Here is a 22031-nt window from a genome sequence, read left to right on the forward strand (position 1 = left end):
TAAGTCAGCTGTTAACCTTTTTATGGTGTTTTAATTACAAACAAGAGGAAGAAAAGTATTAGAGAGAGAGAGGGGGGGGGGAAAGGGAGAGAAGGAAATAGGGCTTAAATACCCATTCTGCTTAAGCTGAGCCAAAGGCCCAAGGCCCTAGATAGCCGAGGCAAAGAAAAGAGATCAGTCCCTATCACTCACATGACCGAAATGGAGAAACAGTCTGAGGGCTCCTCCACTCCAAACACCAGGCTCCAACCCCCACCCTCTCCCTCCACACAGGAAGTCCCCAGAACTCCTGAGCTGTCCTCTACCTCACTTCCTGTCTCTCACCTGTGCCAATGGTGGCTCTAGCCTAACCCAGGACCGCCCAGAGGTCTGTCCCCTTTGCACATGTCTGTTGAAGGCCATATTCTCAAATAATTAAATCTTGAGCTTTGCTGCAGCCCTTCCTAAATCCTGTTACCCTGAGTAGGGTGGAGATTGTATAGTTTCCAAGACCTGATTCTGTCATCCCAAGTATCTCTATTGTTATTGATCAGGAAATAGCCAAATCCCATCTTCTAAAGAATGGTTTGAACAGGGTTGAGTAGTTTTGAAATTCACAAGGGGGAGCCATGGAAGGTTCCAGGAGGGAGGAAGAGGTTTGGAAGAGCTGCGGTGGGGATCGAGAGAGTCAATTAGGAAGGTGTCAAAAGACTCCCTTGCAGAAGGGGAGGCCTGTTTAAGGTTCTGTAAGAAATGGACAGTGGATCTAGTCGGTCCAGGTGACGTCAGCCAGAGGATCCTAACATGCTTATTAACAAGCCTATCGACACGATGCCCAAAGCCAAAATGGCAGCATCGTTCCCACCGATGGTGGCCCCTTAGGCAGCAGCTTGTGGAGGGGGAGGCAGAGGCCTTTCCACATTCATCCTCGCACTCTGTTCTGTCCATGCCCCACTTGAGCCTTCCTGGGGTCTCCCGGCTCCACCAGATGATGTGGCCAATTTTCACACCAACCACCGAGGCCCATGACAGCTTCGCTTCTGCTTCTTCACGAGGAACCTCTCTGTAAAGGCCCAGCCCAGAGGAGGCCGGAGCTCCGCATCCCTAAGGGGGCTCGTGGTGGGAGTCTCATGTCCCCCATTTCTGCTCTGTGGGCGCGTTCTCATCGGCCCATGAAAAAGCTGAGCACAGCTGCATCATGGCGGAGCGAAGCACGTTTTCTCCACTTCACTTTGGGATTCGTATCTCGTTTGTATTACGATGTTTGCTTTATAACTGTCTGTTCTCCTGGTTTTAGCTCACTCCAGTTACTGCTATAAGCAATAAAAACTCCTGTGTCTGTCTTTGGAACCCTCCGTCCCTAGGGACCCCCCCCACCTCGGGACCCCCCCACCTCTCGGCCTGGCCTCCCTTCTGGGCCCCCCGAGCCCCCATGGATCTCCTCCACCTTGTTAGCCTGCGGGCCGGTCGGCAGGCTCCTCGGCCTCTCCCGGCTGCCTGGCACCTTGCGGGGAGTCAGCGCTGTGCAGCTGCCCTCCTGGTACTGAGGCTGCCGCTGCTCCCCAAGGCAGCCCCGAGGATGCTGAGTACCCCCGCATGGGAGACGTTCTTCTGGCTTCGACCTCCCGGCTGTGCCCGTGCAGACACTTGGACCTTCCGTTGGCGGCGTCTCAGGGCTTCCCGGGATGGCCTTTCGCTCTGTCCATGTCCTGGACGATCGCGGTGGGAAGGGACCTCCTGAGTCGTTTGGCCTTTCTTCGTGTGGCCTGGAGCCTCACTGGCTCCCTTACGGTCCTCGGGAGGGCCTCCCTCTCCTCTGACCCCGTGCGGAGCTCCTGCCGTCGGTCAGGCCCTCCCGGAGGCCCAGCTTGCTCTGACCTCCTCCACCATTAGCAAAGGGATGTGGATAAGTTGGGGTTCGGTCAGCCAAAGCTGCCGGCTGTCCCCAGGCCTGAGATCCAGGGCCTAGGAGGGGGGGCTGCTGTTTTTAGTCGATAACGCCCGGATTTAGAATCATCGGCGATCTTTGCCTGAAGGTCGGTCCGTGTTCGTGCGGTTTGTCCGGGGTGACGTCAGAGCACCTGTCCGAGGAGAGGTCGGCTGCGCCTCCTGAACCGAAGGCTCTTGGGATGGGGCCAGAACTGGACTTTCCGGGGCCTCAGAGAAATGCTGAGTGCCGGCCCCATGCCTGAACTCCTCTGCTGGCCTGGAAAGGCTATTTGTGAAGTGGAGCCTGGGGGCGGGGGGCGGGGGGCTCAGCCGATGTTCACTTGGGCCCAGTGACTTCCTGACCATCTTTTCTGTCCTGCAGGCATTGGGAGAAACACTCGCTACCCAGAGCAGCTCCGACAGCCGCCCGGCCAGATCTAAAGGGACCCAAGAAACGCTCGTCAGTCAGGCTGGCCGACAAAGACCCGTTCGGGAGGCTCCCGGAACCAGGCCGGTGCACAGGAAGAGCATGTTTCCTGCATCTCATTTAAACTTTACTCCACACACGAGCAGATCATCTCAGTGTAAATAATGCATTTCTTCATGACTCTTTTATGAAAGCTTGTATGCGAGAGGAGCCTGATTTATGATTCTGTAGCACAGACCATTTTTTATACTTTAAGTACAGTTTCCTCTGTGCAGGTTTAATAAAGCAGACAATGGCATACTTGATGGAATTCTATTGTTTTCTGGTTTTAGAAAAGCATTACATTTCCCAAATCGGATCTGATTCCCAGATAAAAAGACAGAAAACAGACTGCTGTGGCCGGGTGGGAATCGCCAACATAACCATTTAATGTATAAAAAAAAAAAATCCTCTTTTAAAAAATGTAACCCACAAGATATTGTCAAGAAGAGGTGCCCGTCGTGCTTGGTTTTTCTTCCTCTTTCTGCATGCGTGCATGGATGCACCTATTAAGGGAACAGGCCTTTGGGTAGGGTCTGCCATGTTCCAGCTCCTATGCTGAGAGTTAGTTCGAAATAACTCAGATAATGTAGATGCAGACACAAGAGAGCCTGGGGTTCTTGTGGACCACAAGCCCAAGAAGGCGAGGATCTCTTCCCAGCAGCCCTGGAGTACTGTAAGGGGAAAAAGGGTTACTTATAAAAAAGTTGGGCTAGATTATTCAAAATTAGGGTCACCAGGAATTTAATTCCAAAAAGATTTATTTACAATTTATTTACAAAATATAGAGTGAAGTTAGAAAATCAGAGAGAGGATAGGGTAAGATATCTAGCCCAAGTACCAAGTATTTTGCTCCAACCCCTGGCTCGGCCCTTGTAGCCAAGGACCTGGGGATGCAAGGTAGGTCTCCTGAGGCTAGTCCCTTCAGAAAATCCAGGAAAGGAGTCAGCCTTTTTCATTCACCTTGTGTCAGTCTAAAGGAAGAGATTCAAGGACAGTCTCACTAGGAAAGGTCTCAGGTTCAGTCAGTGGATTATTCACCAACCTCCAACTCGAACTCAGAACTCCAGAAGAAGCTGAAGTTCTTTCTGAAAATCTTTCCGAAGATCTCTGAAGATCTCCCCACAGGAAGTTGTAACTCCCTTTTAAAGACACTTTCTTTTACATCACTTCCTGTGCCTTCCTCCACTTTCATGTCTACCAATTACAGTTGAAGCTTTGCTTAGGCCTGCCCAGGGAGCAGTCAGTTTGATTCTGATTCGTCACCCACAATTGCACACGTGGGTCACAGACCTTCCCCTACTCAATGATTAAGTGAGATGTTTACACTTTTGGTGATTATATCTAAAAATGGGCAGGGGAGTTAATTTAATCTTCACAATCCAGGGAGAGTTAATTTCATTTTCACAAATCAGGGGAGAGTTAAATTTAATCTTTACAGTACTTTGTGCCACCACAGGGTTCAATGACATCAAGATAAGCCACAGCAACCAGAGAAGGGCTAGGGCAGTTCTGGAGTGTGGAATGGGAGTAAGCTGTGTCCTGGGGGCCCCCCAATGGAGTGGCGATGGGCTCTTCCTTCTTGGAGGCCATGGAGGCTGCCAGGCCCGTGTGGGATGGGCAGAAAGCTTTCTCGGAATATGGGTGGCTCCTCTCGCTCCATGCAAACTCAGATTGTGGTGTGATTGCCAGTAAAGCTTGTGCAGTGCTGGCTGCACCAAGAGGACCCTGTGAGGCTGGTTTGGCCACCCTGGTTTGGGCCTGACAGCTCCTCCTCTGCTCCGCCCCTTTGCCAGTGAAGCTGCCTCCAGTCCCACTTACGCAGCCCTTGCCTCCTGCCTGTCCCCCATTCCTTCAGCCTCGCACATCCCCAGGGGAGCCCAGGAAGGGCTTCATCTCCCCTAGATTGTAGGTGCCTTCTGGGCAGGGGCTGCCTTTGCTGAATCCTGGGATTACCCTCATGCTGGGCAGTGTCAGAGCCCCAGGAGCCGCTTGATAAAAGGATGTGGTACACGTTACAAAGCACTGCAGAGACACAAGCCAGGTTGGCAATGGTGAAAAGGCCTAGAGGGTAAAAGCGAGTATCCCTTGGAGCATTCTCTGCCAAAACAACTCAAGAAACAACACACACATAACTCAGCTTTAAATAATTGGGGAAATACGGTTTGTGGATGGGCAGAGCCAATATAAAAATGCGAAGCTCCCTCATCTCCTTGTTCAGGGTCGCAGGAATGACCACAAGATTATTCTCTTGGGCTAGAAAAAATGAAATTCATTTGGAGAGACAAAAGGTCAAGAATATCAAAAGAATGAATGAATGAATGAATGAATGAATGAATGAATGAATGAATGAATGAATAGAAAATGCAAAGAAAGGAGGTCCAGCAGGAGCAGAGCTTCAGCTCTGTTCTAAAGCAGTTGTTTTCAGCATTATCAGGCACTGGCTAAGAAATAGAAAAGGAGAACAGAGCAGACGTACAATACACAGCAGACATACAGTACACGGCAGTAAATGACTATAGCAATTTTGTTTAACAAATGTAAAGATTGAAGCGTTGGAGTAAGAGTTGTTGGGGAAAGCTAGAACACATTCTGGCAGAAACTAGATGTGGGCCGGACCTCAGACCATTAACCAAGCTAAGATCAAGGAGGCAGGACCTCTAGGCATGAGAAAACTAGAAGAACACAGAACATACCACCTACCACATTTATGGATAGGAGAATGATGAATAAGCAAGAGACAGGGCACTGCCATGTAAAAATAAATTGGATTACATTTAAAAGGTTCTTATATAAATAAAACCAACGTGACCAAGATGAGAAAGAAAGCAGAAAATTGGGGAGGACATTTTATAGACAGTTTCTCAGACGTCTCATATCTAAAATATATAGAAAACTTTGTCAAATGTATAAGATACGAGGTATTCCCCAATTGATAAATAGTCAAAGGATAGGAACAGTTTGGGGATGAAATCAAAGCTATATGTATAGTCATATGAAAAAGTGTTCTGAATAATTATTGATTAGAGAAATGCAAATTAAGGTGTCTCACACAGCTCCGATTGGCTAAAATGAAAGGCACAATGCCAAATGCTGAAGGGGATGGGAACACTCATACACTGCTGGTGGAACAGAACACACCCAACCATTTTGGAGGGCAATCTGGAATTCTGCCCAAAGACTTCTCAAACTGCTTCCTATACTCACAACCCAGCAATAACGCTGTATGATCTGCCTTCCGGATGATCAGGGGAAGGAAAAGAACCCTTGAGGCTCTCCAACAAACAGCTTTTTTTTGGTGGCCACGAATTGGCCATTGAAGGTAAACCCAATTGGGGAATGGCCAAATAGGTGGCCTACAACTGGGATGGAAAGCTAAGCCATAAGAAATGAGAAAAAAAGCTGATTTTAGAAAACCCTGCATGAAATACTGAAGACTGAAACAAGCAGCACCAAGACATTCTATACAGCAACGAAGACGGTTGAGTGACTAAATGTTGTAATTGAAAATTTGTTACCCTAAAAAAGAACCCACTGACTTCCTGTCATTACATACTTCCTGTAGACAGAGGATATTAGCAAGTGGGTGGCCCTCTTGGGCCTCTTTTCTTGGGCTTGTAGCCAGCATGGTGGGGGTGGTAAGCTAGGTGCAGGGATTTTAAATGGGCTAATCAGCCACAGACACATGGTTATTTTGTATCCTCTTTATTCCTTTATTTCTAATGATCATTAATAAATCCCTTAAAATATAATATTTTATTATTGAGATTTAAATTTAATTTTTAAAGTTTTTGTCAACAAGATGAGAAAAACACTCAATTTTTTTTAAGATAACCTAGATAAATTTTTAAGCCACATTTCTCCTGCCAAGGCTTTTTGCCCACCCCACCCACCCACCCATCCAGCCTCGCAAACTCCAAGAGAACTCTGAAGCTCCTGCCTTACTTCTTCAGTCCCTACTTTTTGCCTGGTCACCCTCCCTATGGGCCTGGCTGTTTTCAGTTTGAGGACTCTTGCCCATCTGCTTGAGCCCATGTTCATATTCCTCATTCCTCACTTCTGCCTTTGGTTGCTGCTGCCTATCTTGCTTGCTCCTAGTCCTGCTCCTGCTCCTCTATTCTGACTTTGGCCCCAGACCCAACTTCGTTCCTGCTGGTAACTGCCGCTATATCTTTGGAACTCACAAACTTGGAGCATGCCTCTCAAGGCAACTGGTAAAAACTGGGGTGTATTTTCCTTAGACAACAATTAGCCTAACTCCCTCTCCACATGGCCGGGGAACCAAACTGCTCCCTAGCATTTTTCCTCAGGGGGGAAGGGAAAGGGAAGTTTTTTACTCTTCCAAACAGGAAGTAAAAATTACAAGCATAGGGTATTCTATGAGAGAGTAGTACCTTGCCTATTTCAGCTTCTACTACCACTCGTGAGTGCACTGATCCTTTCACTTATCTTGCCTGAGATCTAGGGGAGAAATTCATCTCCCTACAACCCTTTGACATTTGGACCTGCCCGATCTCTTAAGATTCATCCAGTTTGGGATTCCTCAAACCCATGTTCTCCCTCACTATGGGAGATCCCAGGGAAGGAACTTTTAAAGAGACTGGAAGTGAACATTTTAAGCCTTTTCAGACTCCACTGTTTATGAAAGGCTCTGTATTTTATTGTATTTTGCTGATTGTCTGCTTTAAGATTTAATTCTGTTGTTTTAAGTTCATATATTAATGTGTTCAATACTATTCTGTTACGGAATCAATTTAATCTACTCTGTTTTAACTATTAGTTATATTCTATTACCTTTCCCCTATAACTATACTGAACAAATACTATTGAATAAGCCCATAAAAGCACAGAGGAAGGATGGACTTCATCAAAACTGGTTACAATTGTATAACAACTTTTGGAAAATTTGATGAGCTAATATCTCAAATTGATTTTAAGGGGTTTTCAGACATGAATTTTAGATTTTTTTTTCAACAACTGACTGATCATTTTACCTGCCTCTGAGTTATTTGTAACAAGAGGTAAGGTCCATTTTAGCAGCTGAAGTAAAGTATAATTATAATCCCCACCTCCCACATTTGTAAAAATGTGAATGGATGGAACATAACAGTCTCATACCAAAGGAGCTACGAAGTTGATCCCAGGGCACGGTACCCCTGGATGGCTCCCAAGAGTGAGCATCTCTCATTTGTAACTCTTCTGCTTATTCTACCCTTCCACCAGAATGATCTAGATTCTTGGTGACATTTTCTTAGACCCAACATCAACAGTACAGAGGTTTGGTTTTTCCTAGACTCCTCCCACATTTTTGTAATGATGGCAGTAATAAAAATTTAAATATATCTCAGCCAAGGTGGAAACATTGCTACACCTGAAAAACATGTGACAAGTACCCATTAGTTTTAAATGTCACACAGCATTCTCATGTGAATCCTGATGATAGTGGGTTTGTTTGCTATTGTCATTAAATGGGCTATTATAACTTTGGGGATTTTGATACTTCTTGAATCTGCATTATCTGTTGTACTATTGTTCTTTATAAAAACTGTTACTTTGTAAACATATAATCATGGCCAAGTTTGAAAAGGAAATGGATTTCATTTTGGGAGGGGGGAAGAAACCTTTTTATTCTATCTTCCCTTAGCTGACACAGTGTGTCAGTGATTGTAAGCGACTTTTTTTTATTTTTAAAACTTTTATTATTGTTTTTGCTTGCATGTGCAATATAGTATTTCAGTTTTATTCTCTCCTTTTTGTATTTGAAGCTCATCACCAGTATTGAGATTTTCTTAAACTTTTTTTTATTTTTTAGTAATATAAGTTTAAAATACATTTGCCCTGATGTCAATGCATAATCAAAAAGCTTTAGACTATAAAAACAATCCATTTATTGTTTAAAAACATTTTTATGGAACTTGCTTAATGATTCTGTCTGATTCCAGAAGGGAATACAAAGAGAGCCATTGCACAGTTCCAAAGAAGCACAAAGTTACTTACATCAAGGAGACCAAACCAATTCTATGTGGATTGATGATATTCTGCACAAAAAGCTCAAGGACTTAATCATGTGTGACTTGAGGTTGTGGCTGTTTTCCATGTGTTAAATGTAGGTGTTCTTTGTACCACACACTTTATATAAAATACATGACTTTGATTATTCTGGATCCATCCTGGCTCCCATTTGCTCCTAGAAGCTAGTCCCTTTTCTTTCTTATAGTATGGCAACTTCCTGTAGTCTTGCCTGCAAATGGGTAAGTGAAATATTACTGCATTTTGTCCTACAGACTTGTGGGATAAGAAATTAATTTAATTGGACGCTGATTCAAAGACCTGTTATAAACCATTTTTCTTTTAATTAGAATTTTTACACTTTGATAATTTATATTTCATCCAGAAGTTATCTTTTCTTTTATTTGGATTTTTTTTTGATGTTTTTTATTTCTCTTGCCAATTGATTCATATACCTCATAACTCAGCCACGCATCCCTAAGTGATCCCTGTGTTTTTCAACACCCTCTTCGGGGGGGAGGGGGGTAATATAATTATTTTTATTCTAAAATGCAAAGTTTAAATTCCTTTTGAGTGTGATTCCGGAACATGAACTGTTTGGAGAAGGCACCATGAAGATGCCTGCACAGACCACAAGCTGCACCAGAAGATCCAGAGAGAACTTTGGGATGTGGTGATTTGAACTGTGTGGGGTTGAATGCATTTGTTTTGTATGTATACTCTTATGCCGAAGGGGACGGCCCCCTAACTGGCTTTTTGTCAATGCGCCTAGCAATCACTGCTTTTGTTCTCTTTTCCTTTTATCCCCACATTATTGTAATAATTTGGTTGTAAACCAAAGTTGGTTATGTTTACAGATCCATTGGGGAGACTAGTCTTCCACGGATCTCAGTGGGGTGATGTATAATTAAAAATCTGTTACCCTAAAAAAGAACTACATTTCCTGGGAGCTGTCATTACGTACTTCCTGTAGATGGAGGATATTAGCGAGTGGGCGGTCCTCTTGGGCTGGCAGCCAGCATGGTGGCGGTGGTAAGCTAAGCGCAGGAATTTTAAATGGGCTCATCAGCCATGGGCGCGTGGTCTTTATCTTTGAACCCTCCTTATTCCTTGATTTCTAATGATCATTAATAAATCCCTCAAAATATATTTTTATTACTGAGATCTAATTTTAACTTTTACAACGTCCACCTCCAGAGAAAGAACCAACGGATGGAAGTCTGCATGGTGTGGTCCAGCATCTGTGGACATCCTGTGCCTCCTGCAGGAGAGTCCAACGCAGGGACAGAGCACTCGGGATACAAGTGCCGGCCAGTGAGGCCGTTGCTCTCCTGGGCAGCAGACTGGGAAGGCCGGCTGGGAATGAAGGGAGTGGGCCTGCGGCCCTTCAGCAGTCACTGTCCCGGCAGGGGATTTGCCTTTAACGGACAAGGAGGCAAGAACTCTCCCGTCAGCAAGTTTCGCTCCACATACGAATGACTTTTCCTGAGGCTTGTAGGCAGCTTCCCAAGTCTTAAGCCTGCCTGAGTAGATTCACCGGCACCTCCTGGAGGACAAGTTTTCAGGGGAAACAAGGGGTTCCCATCATTGTTTCAAGCTGAGGAGGCATGTGCTGGGCACCCAGGGCTCTGAACAGCTGGTCAGCGGGGCGCCATTCCCCGCGTGGCTCTCACTTCATCACCCCTGGAGGCCACATGAAGGACAAAAGCAAAGACACACTCACACTCACACACACACACATACTCACATTCTCACACACACACACATTCTCACACACATTCACATACATTCACACACACACATACATTCTCACACACTCACATTCTCACACACGCACACACATTCACACTCACACATTCTCACACACATTCTCACACACATTCACACACTCACATTCACACACACATGCACACACTCACATTCTCACACACTCACGCACATTCACACACACACGCACACACACATTCACACACGCACACACACATTCACACTCACACACACTCACACACACATTCACACACATACATTCTCACACACACACATTCACACACACACACATTCACACACGCACACTCACACACACACACTCACACACAATGAGTGATTTCACACAGGGAGGAACAGTCACAGAAAAGTGACCGATCCAGACTGGAAACCACTGTGCTCCCCTGGGTCGTCCTCGGGCTGCCCCCATCCATCTCCCCATTGTCCGTCCCATCAGCCCGAGCCTCCGACCTGCGGTCCGCCCACCTTTCTCCCCATCCGCCAGAGGCCCGGGACGCGGGGATGCACGACACACGAGCAGGCCTCCGAGGAGGGTTGCGGCATTTCGGACGCGGCCCCTCGAAGGAGGGCCATTCAATGGCGGAGCGGCACCCCTGCCCCAGGGAATCCTCGGGGACTTCGGGGACCCCACCTTCCAGCCAGCCGCTTTGGGCATGGTACCGCCTGACCAGCACCGCCCGGCACGAAGCCGGAGGTGACTCGGCTCGCCAGCTGTGCTGATGCATGAAAAGCAGAGGAACGGAGAGCCCGAAGGCCGCCCACCCTGGGCCAGGCGCATTCGGCGGGGGCCCAGGTGACCCTCGGGCTGACCGGGCACGCCGGGAGCTTTCGGGGAGGCGGCGCGCTGCCTGGGTCACGTGGCTTCATCGGTGGTTTTCTGCCCGACTCACGGAAGCCGCTGCAAATACTACTTGGGCTTCGCAGGCCCCGCTCTGTCGCCTCATCCGTCTTGTCTCGGGGCCTGTCGTGCGTGAAGCACAGATGCGGTGCTCGGGCCGTCCGGGGAGGGGGAGGCTCTGCCGGCGATTACGGATGGCGGCCGTGGGGCGCGGAGATCCTGCTGATGCGGCAGGCAGGCAGGCAGACGTTCAAGGCTGCTCGTCTCCGCTGGCCGTGCGCGCCGGCCGAGAAGAAACGCTGCGTGATTTCTGACGTGCCCCCCGGCCCCCCTCGGCCGGACGCTCGCCCCCACGTGGTGCCGCCATCAGGCTGGCCATCAACGCTTCCAGAGCCATTTTTATTCCGTGACCCCAAGAATTCGGAGCCCCTTTTAGGGGCCGCCAGACGTGACGGCTCTGTTTCAGCGGCAGGGACGCGAGGCCGCCCTGCACGAGGGCGGGACCCGCTCAAAACCCACCCGAGCCTTTAAACGTGCGCGTGCGGATGGGCGCGCGGACGGGCGCGCGGACGTGTCCAGGGACGGACGTGCGCAGAAGTCACACCATTTTCTCTTTATTTGTCAAACCAGCCAATCTTTGACGTTCTCAGATGAGCTAAAACTCGTCTCGCAGACAAAACCAGGTCAATTTGGGGGAAGGACCTGCCTGGTGTCAGCGGGGAGCCCCCACGCGCGTCCTCGGTCACAGGCGCCACATCCCGCCCCGAGCTCCAGGCACGGGCGACGGCGACCGGACGTGGGCGGCCAGGGGGGTGGTTGGGGGGGGGCGGCCTCCAGCGTGGGCCTGGCGACGCCGGCGGAGCGCGGCCAACTGCGGCAGAGTCTGCGGGGGGGGGGGGGGGGGGGGACAGGCATGGCGTCGGCAGCAGCCCCCGCGGCCCCTCTGGCTGGGCTGCGCCGCGGAGGACGGTCAGTCCATCTTCTGGCTTCTCCCGTCTCTGTGATCCCATATGATGATGACGTTGAAGTAGATCCAGAAGAGCAGAAAATGCAGGAAGGAAACGCAGCACACGAGCACCGAGAAGAGGTCGGGCAGCGCGGCGGGAGGGTCCACAGTGACGCTGACGAGGGTCAGAAGGCCCATGACTAGCGCCGAGCTCCGGAACTGCAGAGAGAAGCCGGGGTCGGGGCCGGGCGGGGGCCGTGCCAGGCCCGCGGGGCTCGGGGGGTCTCCCCCCCTCTCTGTCTCCCGCCCCAAAAGGAGGTTCGCTCCAGACCGGGCTCCACAGAACCCTGGCCAGGGGCTTCTGGGCCCAGAACTACAGAACTACCTCTGGCTGCAGAGGGACCACTTGCTGGAGCGTCTACACTGAGAAGCGTCTACACCTCAGTGACCAGGGCTGCCCGCCAGGCCCGGCCAGAGAGGAGCACGGAGGACGCAGGGCTGCCCCTCTCTCTGCCGCTGGTCGTGGCGGCAGAGGGGGTGGGGGGGGGGGGGGGCCACGTCTGCCCTTCGCAGGGAGGCCATCACAGCACCTCCGGCCTACGGCGGGGCCCTGCAGGGCGTTCTCGCGCCGCCTCCTCCCCACACTGCAGCGGGCTCCGACCAGATGAAGGAGTAACTTTGGGGGGGAAAACGAGTAATTCTGGCCTCGGGAAAACCTAAACCTTCTGGAGCAAAACCCAGCAGTGTGCAGCGGGACGACTGCGGGGGCCAAGGCCACCCCTGCACGCCCTTCTGCGAGGACGCGGCGCCAATGACCGAAGAGCGAAGCCCCGTCACCTCCCCCGCGGGCGCCTGCCGGCTCTCCATCAGTGACCCTGGCAATGGGCGGCCATGTGAGGAGCCACTGTGTGGGCAAGAGGGGGGGGGAGGGGGGGAGGGAGAGGGGGAGGAAGAGGAGGGAGGGAGGGAGAGAGGGGGAGCAGCAAGGGGGGAGCAGGGAGGAAGAGAGGGAGGGAGGGGGGAGCAGGGAGGGAGAGAGAGGGAGGGAGAGAGGGGGGAGCAGGGAGGAAGAGAGGGAGGGAGGGGGGAGCAGGGAGGGAGGGGGGGGGGAGCAGCAAGGGGGGAGCAGCGATGGGGGGAGCAGGGAGGGAGGGGGGAGCAGGGAGGGAGAGAGGGGGAGGGAGGGAGGGGGAGCAGCGAGGGGGGGGAGCAGGGAGGGGGGGGAGCAGGGAGAGAGGGAGGGAGGGGGGAGCAGGGAGGGGTACTCCACCAGCTCCCCAGAGGGCCTCACTGGGCACAGACAGTTTCTGGAGCCAAGGCGGGCTGACCAGGAGAGCCGCGTCTGGTGGCGGTTCTTACCCAGCTCAGGAGCGTCTCGGCGGGCACCTTGAAGGCCGGGAGGAGCCTGCGCACACAGAGCGCGAAGGAGGTCAGCTGGAGCTCGTCCTCGGACAGCGTCCCCGACACGGCGAACAAGGCTCGGGCGGCCAGCAGGAAGGCCAGCGTGGTCACGACGGCGGCCATGGCCAGGCCGTCCTTGAGCAGCAGAGGCAGCATGCTGGGGAGGGAGCGGCCGGACAAGCGCGTGAGGCCCGGAGCTCCGCTCGGGGAGCGCCCCACGCGGCCCGCGGGCGGGGGTGACTCACCTGAAAGTGGACACGAGTAAGAACCACACGGACACGAAGGGCGCTTCGCTGAGGACGAGGCAGACGGGCCTGAAAGGAGAAGCAGCCGTGTGGGCGGCCCGAGGGGGAGCTCGTCCTGGGCTCGGCTCTGGGCACAGGCGGCTCCGTGAAACAGAAGCACCTTCTCGGCCCCCCCCACGCAAACAGAGCACCCAAGGAAGGGTCCAAACAGAGGCCCCGCAGGCTCCCCGAACTAGCTGATGGAGTCCCGGGAGGGGTCGCGGCTCACGGCTCCGCGTTCCAGGCAGCAGAGATGGGCTCGGGCCATGCCAGGCTCCTCCCAACAGGCTGTGTGGCCTCTCGGAGCAGTGGAAAAGGAACTACTCGGGGAGGGGTGCGGGGGGCTCCCTTTATTCTCTCCTCCTGAGTCCCCCTGAGCTCCCCTGAAGAAGTACATTCTTCGGGGGGTCTTCGGTGCTTTTCACCCTAAAATGCCACCATCATCAGTCCAGATCCCCAAAGAAGAGAAAGTCAGTGGAGGAGAAGACCGACAGGGACAAAAGGCCTGGACAGCAGAAAAGAGGAATGAAGACATGGGGGGCCATGACTGCACCCCCCCGGGTGTCCGTGCCCAGCGTGTGCTCGGTGACCCGTCTGGAGCTCCTCATCGGAGGACGATCGGGGGGTCCCAAGGCCTCAACCACACAACCCTTAGACTACAGGAAGATCCAGAATGAACCTTGAGCATGCGGTTGATTGAACCTTTACTCTGAATGTACATTTTTATGCCAAAGGGGACTGCCCCCTAATTGGCTTTTGTCAATGTGCCTAGCGAACATTGGTTTTTGCTGTCTCTCTCTTCTATTTCCCCCTTATCTCTAACTATTGTAATTTTCTTCTTAGAGGATAAAATTTTGTATACACCAGCAGTTAGAAATTTTGGGGTGCAGGACACTTATGTTTACTGATCAATTGGGGAGACTAGTCCCCAATAATCATCAGGGGGGATTGTGATCTTTAGATTTTCTCCATCTTCTTGGTCTAGCACCCAGGAATGTGCACACCCACACTACACGGGCATGTGCTAGCAAATGACAAATCAGAAACAACTAACTGCCCCCCTGGGCTGTCCTAAGCCAAGCTTGAGCCACCATTGGCACATGTGAGAAGCAGAAGTGAGGTAGAGAACTGCCTCTGGAGTTCTCATGATTTCCTGTGGAGAGGGCTGAGCGCGAGTTAGATCCTAGAACTCGAGCTTGGAGGAGGCCCCTCAGACAGCTTTCCTTCAATCGGTCATGTGGGTGAGTGATAAAGACTGACTCCCCTTTCCCTTGGCTCTCAGGGGAAGGCTACCCTTGGCTAAAAACCTTGAATTCCTGCCTGGCTCAGCCTGAGCTGGAGCAGTTGAGTTAACTCTCTCACTCTCTCACTCTCACACTCTGTCTCTCTCTTCTTAATTTCTTCCTATTGTAATTTAAATCACCATAAAATTCCATTCTGACTTAAGTGTTTCATTTAGGATTTAGGAAATGAAATCCTTGGTGACCAATAATATTTATATTCAGTCTCAACCATAATTTTAACCTTTACATTGGTTTCAACTTCCTTTCTCTTTGGTTTCTCTCTACTTGTACATCTCAATGGTAAAAGACTTCCAGGTCACTGATTGATGATGTCAAAAAAAAAAGCAACATAATGGGGAGGGAAATTCCCTCCCCACAATCCCCCTTGTGATTCTATTGGGAGACAAGCATGTTGAAATTTCCCCAATTGAGAGTTTGGGGAAATTAACATGCCTAATCTCCCCAATGAATCATTTCAAATAACTACCTTATACCTCTAAAGATTCTCTTACTATAAGGTGTATAGACCATTGCACTTTACCTAGAGGAAATTACAAAGAGAAAGAAAACAGAAGCAATGGTTGACAGAAGCACTGACAAAAAGCCAATTAGGGAGCAATTTTTTCTAGATTTCTCATTAGCTCATTCCATTCTACAAACATGTATTAAGCACTGACTATACATGGAACACTATTATATTTGCAAATGTTGTTTACTACAGTTCTAAATGCAGACTTCTGTGCAAAATAAAGTCTACATTTGCACCTGTAAAAGCACAGATTTGTTCTCTACATGTAGCAATGTTGTACTTACAACGAGGCCAGAAGAATGGATTTTTCATGTACTTGGAAGGAGAATAAGAAGAATGACAATGCACAGCTAACCTTTATAGGAGGGGAAAAATGAAAATGAGACATTGAATCAATACCTATAAAATGTACATAGTAATAATTTAAGTATGATTTCTTCGGTAAGGCATGCTTAATACGATTTGAATAAGATCAATTCTAATATCTGCCCTAAACACTTATAAGCAACATTATTATTCAAAAGCTAGAACAGTTTACAATGTGTTCTTTTCAGAAGATCTCGGAGGGCAACAACTACACCTTCCTATTCCATTGACAAGGCTGAAATTTTGAAAAGAGAAGTCAGAAAGGGTAATAACTTCCCAATTACACTCATTTCCCAAATCTCTCTGTATTCTAAAAATGTGCTTCTGGAAATGGGACCATCGGCTGAAATTTATCATTTGGTTTCATGGAAAGATTCTGGAGAAATGTTTTTCAGCACAGAAGTTTTTATTCTTAAAAAACGACCCCTAATACCAGGAGTCACCCGCAGGGACTTCTAAAGAACTGATGGATCCTCTGTACTCTAACTAGAGAATGAAATTCCACTTAAAGAGAAGAACCGCTTCCATGATCACAATGAGAATCTTGAAGCTAAGAAACACTGAGCTTCCCTTTAGCACATCTGTTCTCCTGAAGATATGGGCAAGGAAGGAATGACTGCTGGGGCAAACGTCTGACTGATGTGGACGGGAAGGGCAGAAAGGGCCCAAGGGGAAAGGCCGCCTCCTCCTCAAAGGCCAGAATGCAGGAGAAGCCTGATGGGAAGGCTAGATCTCAGGTTTACAACATGGTCTCCATCACGACTAGAAAACATTGATTGATGGGCCGCTGGGAGCCCCAACCAGAGAAGGATTAGACCCAGAACTTAATCATGACATCCTGTGGTAGAAGACACAGGATGTCCATTATTGCATATTGTTCACAAGACCAGAATCCCCACGTTAACCCCCTCCCTGCTCTTGGAAAGCCCCCAGGCCTGAAGAGGCTACATGACGTCACCTCTAAATACCACCAAAGGAATCCCCAGGAACATCGAACAGGAAGGTCACGGAGGGAAGGCTGCCCCTCCTCCATTTTGCACATTACAAATGCTTTGAAAGTTTTTCAATGTCGGTTTTTCCCCTCAACACAAAACCCAAACCACTGGGGGTGGTGAGGGGGCACGTGGGCGCCAGGGAGGGGCGGAAAATTGGGATCCAGTAGTTTGTAACTGTAGTTCCCATCCAGATCCACTAGGCCACACTGTTTCCATAAAATAAAGTCTGCATTTGATGAGAAAAGCTCCCATGGACAAGAGCAGGACCCCAACGAGACTTGGAAGAGCGTGAGGGCCACAAAAGGGGCTCCTCTTTCCCGAACAAGTCGTACTCTGCCCATCTGCGCCGATCCCATCCACGGCCCAAGAGCAGGAACTGGAGAACGTATAGCCGACTTACCAGGGCGTACTTGAAGCTTCGGAGGCTGGGCTGGAGGGTTAACTTGATACACGCAGGAAGCAGGCTCAGGAACGTGAAGGTGAAGCTAAAAGACGTGCAAGGCCTGTTTCAGCAGCCTTCTCCTTCCTCCCATCCCTTGGCCTCCCCCTCCAGCCTCCTCCTTGGGGCCTCCCACTTCACTCTCTCATCTTTCTTATGCAGATACGCATTAGAGACGTGTCGTCCCATCTGCCCCCAACTGCACCCACTCTTGTGCTGGTACCCCTAATAGGGAGCACTGGCCCCCCCAAAAGCATCCTATTTCTATTATAAGCCTCTTATCTGTGGGTCTAAAAATCCAGTTTAAAATCATGAACACAACAATAATGTCAACAGTAACAGATGGCTGCAGCCCCGGAAGAGTCATTTTGCTGCTGTCTACCTTGGTTTGCCTACCTGTAAAATGGGAATAAAAGCAGCCCTTGCCTCACAGGCTGCCTGACACGCGGCGGGCATGTCTGCTGCTGCAGTCATCATCACCCCCCGCTTATCCCCTCTGCGCTCGGTGGGGAGGCAGACCCGGGGCCCTGAGGACCTCCCCATCTCTTGGGCCACTCCCAGGCCATGCGCTGCCTCCGGGCCCAGCCAGGCCCCTCCAAATCAAGTCCACGTCCTTATTTTTCAAGGCAAACAGCCCACTCCAGAAATCCTCTCACCCAAGTGGCTGCCCCCAAACGCTGGCGGGCCTCCGGAGGGCGTCCCTACCTGCACATCAGCTGAGTGTGCGGCGTGAGGCGGCTCTTGATCTTCAGGAGGACGTGGAGGCTACACCAAACGTTGGCCACTTTGTCCTGGAAACAGAATTGTTCACTTTAGATCGGGGCGGACTCGGAGAAGGTGCCGGGAAATGTGGCGAAGCCCCTCCCCGTCGCTAGGCGCGCGGGGGCCGAGGGCGACCTCGAGCTCCCCCTGGCAGTGCAAGTTCAGGAAAGTCTCCCTCACTGGGCGAGGATTCCTGGCCCGGCCTCCTGGGGTGGCCGACGTGGGCAAGTTTTTCCCTGTACGGTTTCGGCCTTTAAATGGCGTCCCTTCAGCTTCCTTTTTCTGCCACAGAAGGCGTCGCCTCGACTCGCTGGCGAGCTTCACGGCAGTGAAGACCTTTTAAGGGATTATTGATTGCTTTATCTTATTAGTCTCTTTCTGGTCTAACCTAATTACTGAGCTTTGCTTCTAATAAGCGAACGAGGGCCGAACTCCGTCAAGAAGGCTCTGACGCCGCCGCCCAGAAGCGTCGGCCCGCCCTTTCGGAGGTGCTCCAAGGGACCTCCTTAGGCGGATGGGCCTGGGCGGAGGAGCCGCCAACTTCACAGCTGCCCTTCAGACACCGTCACTGCCACTCGTGTCGGTGGAACAGGGCAGGCCCGGCACAGGGGCCTCTCGAGGGCCTCCGTGCTCTTCTCAGAACGCCCAGGAAGAGGCCAGCTGAGCTCGGGGCCACATCCCGGATCGGGGGACCGGCCGGGAGGGGTGCGGGCGGGGGGCGTCTGAAAGGTCACGGGGGGCTCCCGAGGGAGGAGCTGGGAGGGCCGGGAGGTAAACCTGCCTCGAACAGGCCTCGGTCCACCGGGAAGAGTCTTCTTAGCACCTGCCCGGCGCGTTCCACGTCAGTAAGGAACGGCAGCCAGCAGAGAGCGAAGGCAGCGGCCACGGTCAAGCCGAGTTTCAGGAGCAGCAACAACCTGGAGCGGAAGAGGGGGGTGAGAGGCGGCTCTTCTGGCCATTTCCCACCACTGACCGCCTCCGCGCCACAGCGGCCGTCCAGGGCCAGAACGGGAACGCAGAGGAGCGCTGGCCAATGGCATTCGGGGGAGCGACAGGGCCCTGACTGCAGCCGGAAGAAATCCTGGCTCCGACCTAAAAGCAAGTGATCAAATTCAAACACGGGCACCGCGGAGGGCCTGCGACTCGAGCGGTCGAGGGGACCTCCCAGGTGAGGAAATGCCCTCCCCCGGAGCCTGGCGCCGCCCAGCTGGCGGGGGTCGAAGGAGGGCCTGGAGCAGCCCCTGTGCGCTGCCCGGCCGGCGCTCCCGCTCAGACACGCCAGGAACAAAGCCGGGCCACCAGAGGGGGCTGGGAAACGCCAGGGCAGCGCCGGGCCCAGCTCCAACTCCGGCGCGAATGCAGGGCGCCCTCATCTGCCAAAGAGAAGGGCCTGGAAGGGGAGGCCCACCGAGGCCGAGGGCAAACCCGCCAGGGAAGGGCCAGCGCACGGATCACCCGCCGGAGCGAGGCCGGGCCTCGGCTCCCTTCGGCGCTGGGCGGGCAGACCGGCTTTCGGGGGCCCCTTCTCTCTCCACGGCACAGGAAGAAGGCCGACGGAACGGCAGCGCCGGGGAGAGCGCCATCCCGAGGCGACGCTGCGGATTCTCCCGCCCTGCTTGCAGGCTGTCGGGCCGCCTGTGAGAGCAGACTAGCCGGGCCCGCGGCTGCCCCGAGCCCCTCCCTAAAGCCCCGGCACACGCCTGCCGCTGACGGAACCTTCGGCCGGCCTCCGATGAAGGCCCTGGACGGGGCTCCCGTGGGCCCTCCGAACCCTCCTCTCTCTCGCGCCCCACCCTGGCCCCGTGCCTCGGGCCATCCCCGGATTCGCTCCCTCCTCCCAGCATCCCCGGCGGCCCCTAACCCTAGGCAGCCCCTGTGGCCGGGATCCCAAAGCCGAGCCCGAGCAGTCAGCACGGCATCATGAACCTGGTGACTGAAGAGACCCGGCCCGGCCCTGCTTCCACCGCGCAGCGCAGACCCGCAGCGAGGCGCCGAGGCTCGGGGACTAGAGGGAGGAGGACGGTGGGTCAGTGGTTCCGGTAAAGCCTGTGGCCAGCGCCCAGAGGAAGGCCGTGCTTGCCAGGGAGCAGCGGGGCACGAGCTGGGCTCAGGCCCCCGGGAGCCAGCCTCGACCTTGGGCCAGGCCACGAAGCGCTCCTGAGGCGTGAAGATGCTGCCGGGCCGCGGAGCGGGGAGGAGTCCTGAGGTCGTGTCACTGGACAAAGGGCCGACGCAGGCGGATCTCGGGCTGCTCGAGAGGTTGCCATGGGAGAGAGCGACAACATTCTAGAGAGCTTCGGGCACAGGCTGGCCGGAGCGGGAGGAGGGCGTGGCCCACCGGCTGGCCTGGATGACCGGCACGACCGTCCGCAGCGAGGCCAGATGCCTTCAAACACAGTCATGGCCCTCGTGCTGTCGTCAGGGGAAGCCTCGGCTCCTCTCAACACGGAGGAGTCGGCGGTCCCAGCGCGGACCCGGGCCAAGGGACGGGGTAGGAGGAAGGGCCAGGACGGCTCCTGCCCGCGAGGAGCTCCCCGTCTGGGGGGACACAGCACGGCACGACGGTCCCCCAAAGGAAGCGGGCCTGGGCAGGCTTCCTCGTACAAGGTGCGACTTTCCTAGCTGGCCCTGCAGGAAGCCGGGACGAGGTGAGGAGGGACGGGACCGGCGGGGGCCCCAAACACCGCATTCCCTACTGGATCTTGGAAGGAGGCGCTGGGCAGGGCGGCGGCCCGAGCCCACCCCCTTTGGGAAGCTCGAGACAGTCGCTGCCTCGATGCCCGACACGGAAAGGCCAGCTGGGGACGTGGACGGGATCGTCGCGGACCGAGACTCCCAGCGCGACGGGGGGACGCGGAGCCCCGACTGGGGAGCTGACGTACACTCACCCCTTTCCTGTGAAGCCCTGCTTGAAGCATTTGCCCAGCAAGAAGCAGAAGAAGGGCAAGGAGTGGTAGAGCTCCATCTGTTTATAATTCAGGGCCAGGCAAAAGGCCAGCGAGCCGAGGATGTCCCGGTCATGAGACAGGCCGAGAACACCCCACAGAGCCAAGCCGAGACTCACGGAATTGTATCTGTTTCTTCATCAAGGAAAAGCGCCACCGAAAGCCCCAGAGCCCACCATCCTAAAGAGAAAGTTAGAGCAGCAGCGGCGACGACTGAGAGCCGAGACGAAGGCTGGAAGGGCTCACACGTGGCCAGGAGGCCCCCCAACCACGGAGCTCCCCTCAAAGCCTGAGCTCGGCCGGCAGCCGCTCCAGACACGCCACGAAGCTCCCACCGGGACAGCCTCCCTCCAGCAGATGAACAAGAGGCTTCGATGGGCAAAACTCACGGGAAAACCGTCCTCGGAAGGCCTCCTAGTCTGGTGGTATCTCGATGTGTGCCACAAATCAGTTTATGTGCAAAATACGCACCGCAGCGCTCCCCCACGTGAGCCGCCTTGGGGAGAGGTGGGCCGCCCGCCTCGGAGCCCGAGCCCCGAAGGCCGGGCCGCTCACACCACCGGGACGTCGGCCGGGGCGCCACCGGGCCTCACGCCCTCCCTGGTCAGGGACCACCTTCCGGCCACTCGCCCCGGCACCCGAGGAAGGCCGCCGTTGTTCCTGGGCGAGGGGTGAGGCCAGGCTCGTCTCCCCGGGGGCCCCGCGAGCCCGGCCCGAGGCAGAGCCCGACAGCTACAGCTGCTTCAGTGCGGTGCCGCGCGGCGCTGAGCGCAGGGTGGACGCGCACCGCACGTGTGGAGCACGCGCGCACCGCTAGCCTGGCAGAGTTCAGACACACAGAAGGATCCCAGAAGGCATATAGGACAAAGACACCAAAAATGAGCCGGATAGGATGGACAGGGAGGGACGGAGGAGGAGGGGAAGGACGGAGGGAGGGAGGGAAGAAGGGGGGAGGACAAAAGAGGGAGGAGGGGGAAAGAAAGGAAGGAGGGGAAGGGGAAAGGCAGGAAGGAGGAAGGTAAGAGGGAGGAGAGAGGGGGAGGGAGGGAAAAGGGAAAAGGGAGGAGGGAGAAGG

The 22031-nt window shown here is 53.2% G+C and overlaps 2 protein-coding genes across 5 annotated transcripts in view; one reads left to right on the forward strand and one right to left on the reverse strand.

Moving 5' to 3' along the window:
- The window catches only part of ITGB3BP (integrin subunit beta 3 binding protein), a 44549-nt gene extending 41904 nt beyond the window's left edge, over positions 1–2645 (forward strand). For all 4 annotated transcript variants that reach the window (XM_007480469.3, XM_007480468.3, XM_007480470.3 and 1 more), the window contains one exon: positions 2291–2645. Coding sequence is in view for 3 of the 4 variants with exons in the window: in XM_007480470.3 (XP_007480532.1) it covers positions 2291–2459 (169 nt within the window). In the remaining variant the exon portion in view is untranslated. The remainder of the gene's footprint in view (positions 1–2290) is intronic.
- A 5593-nt stretch (positions 2646–8238) lies between these two features.
- ALG6 (ALG6 alpha-1,3-glucosyltransferase) overlaps positions 8239–22031 on the reverse strand; it is a 42240-nt gene continuing 28447 nt past the window's right edge. Inside the window, exons 7-14 of the mRNA XM_056815030.1 lie at positions 20900–21085; positions 18793–18928; positions 17955–18040; positions 17211–17295; positions 15734–15804; positions 13599–13667; positions 13312–13510; positions 8239–12171 (exon numbers count right to left, since the gene is read on the reverse strand). Coding sequence (XP_056671008.1) covers positions 11977–12171; positions 13312–13510; positions 13599–13667; positions 15734–15804; positions 17211–17295; positions 17955–18040; positions 18793–18928; positions 20900–21085 — 1027 coding nt within the window. The 3' untranslated portion in view covers positions 8239–11976. The remainder of the gene's footprint in view (positions 12172–13311; positions 13511–13598; positions 13668–15733; positions 15805–17210; positions 17296–17954; positions 18041–18792; positions 18929–20899; positions 21086–22031) is intronic.

This window comes from Monodelphis domestica, chromosome 2, assembly GCF_027887165.1.
Source record: "Monodelphis domestica isolate mMonDom1 chromosome 2, mMonDom1.pri, whole genome shotgun sequence".
Lineage (NCBI taxonomy): Eukaryota > Metazoa > Chordata > Mammalia > Didelphimorphia > Didelphidae > Monodelphis > Monodelphis domestica.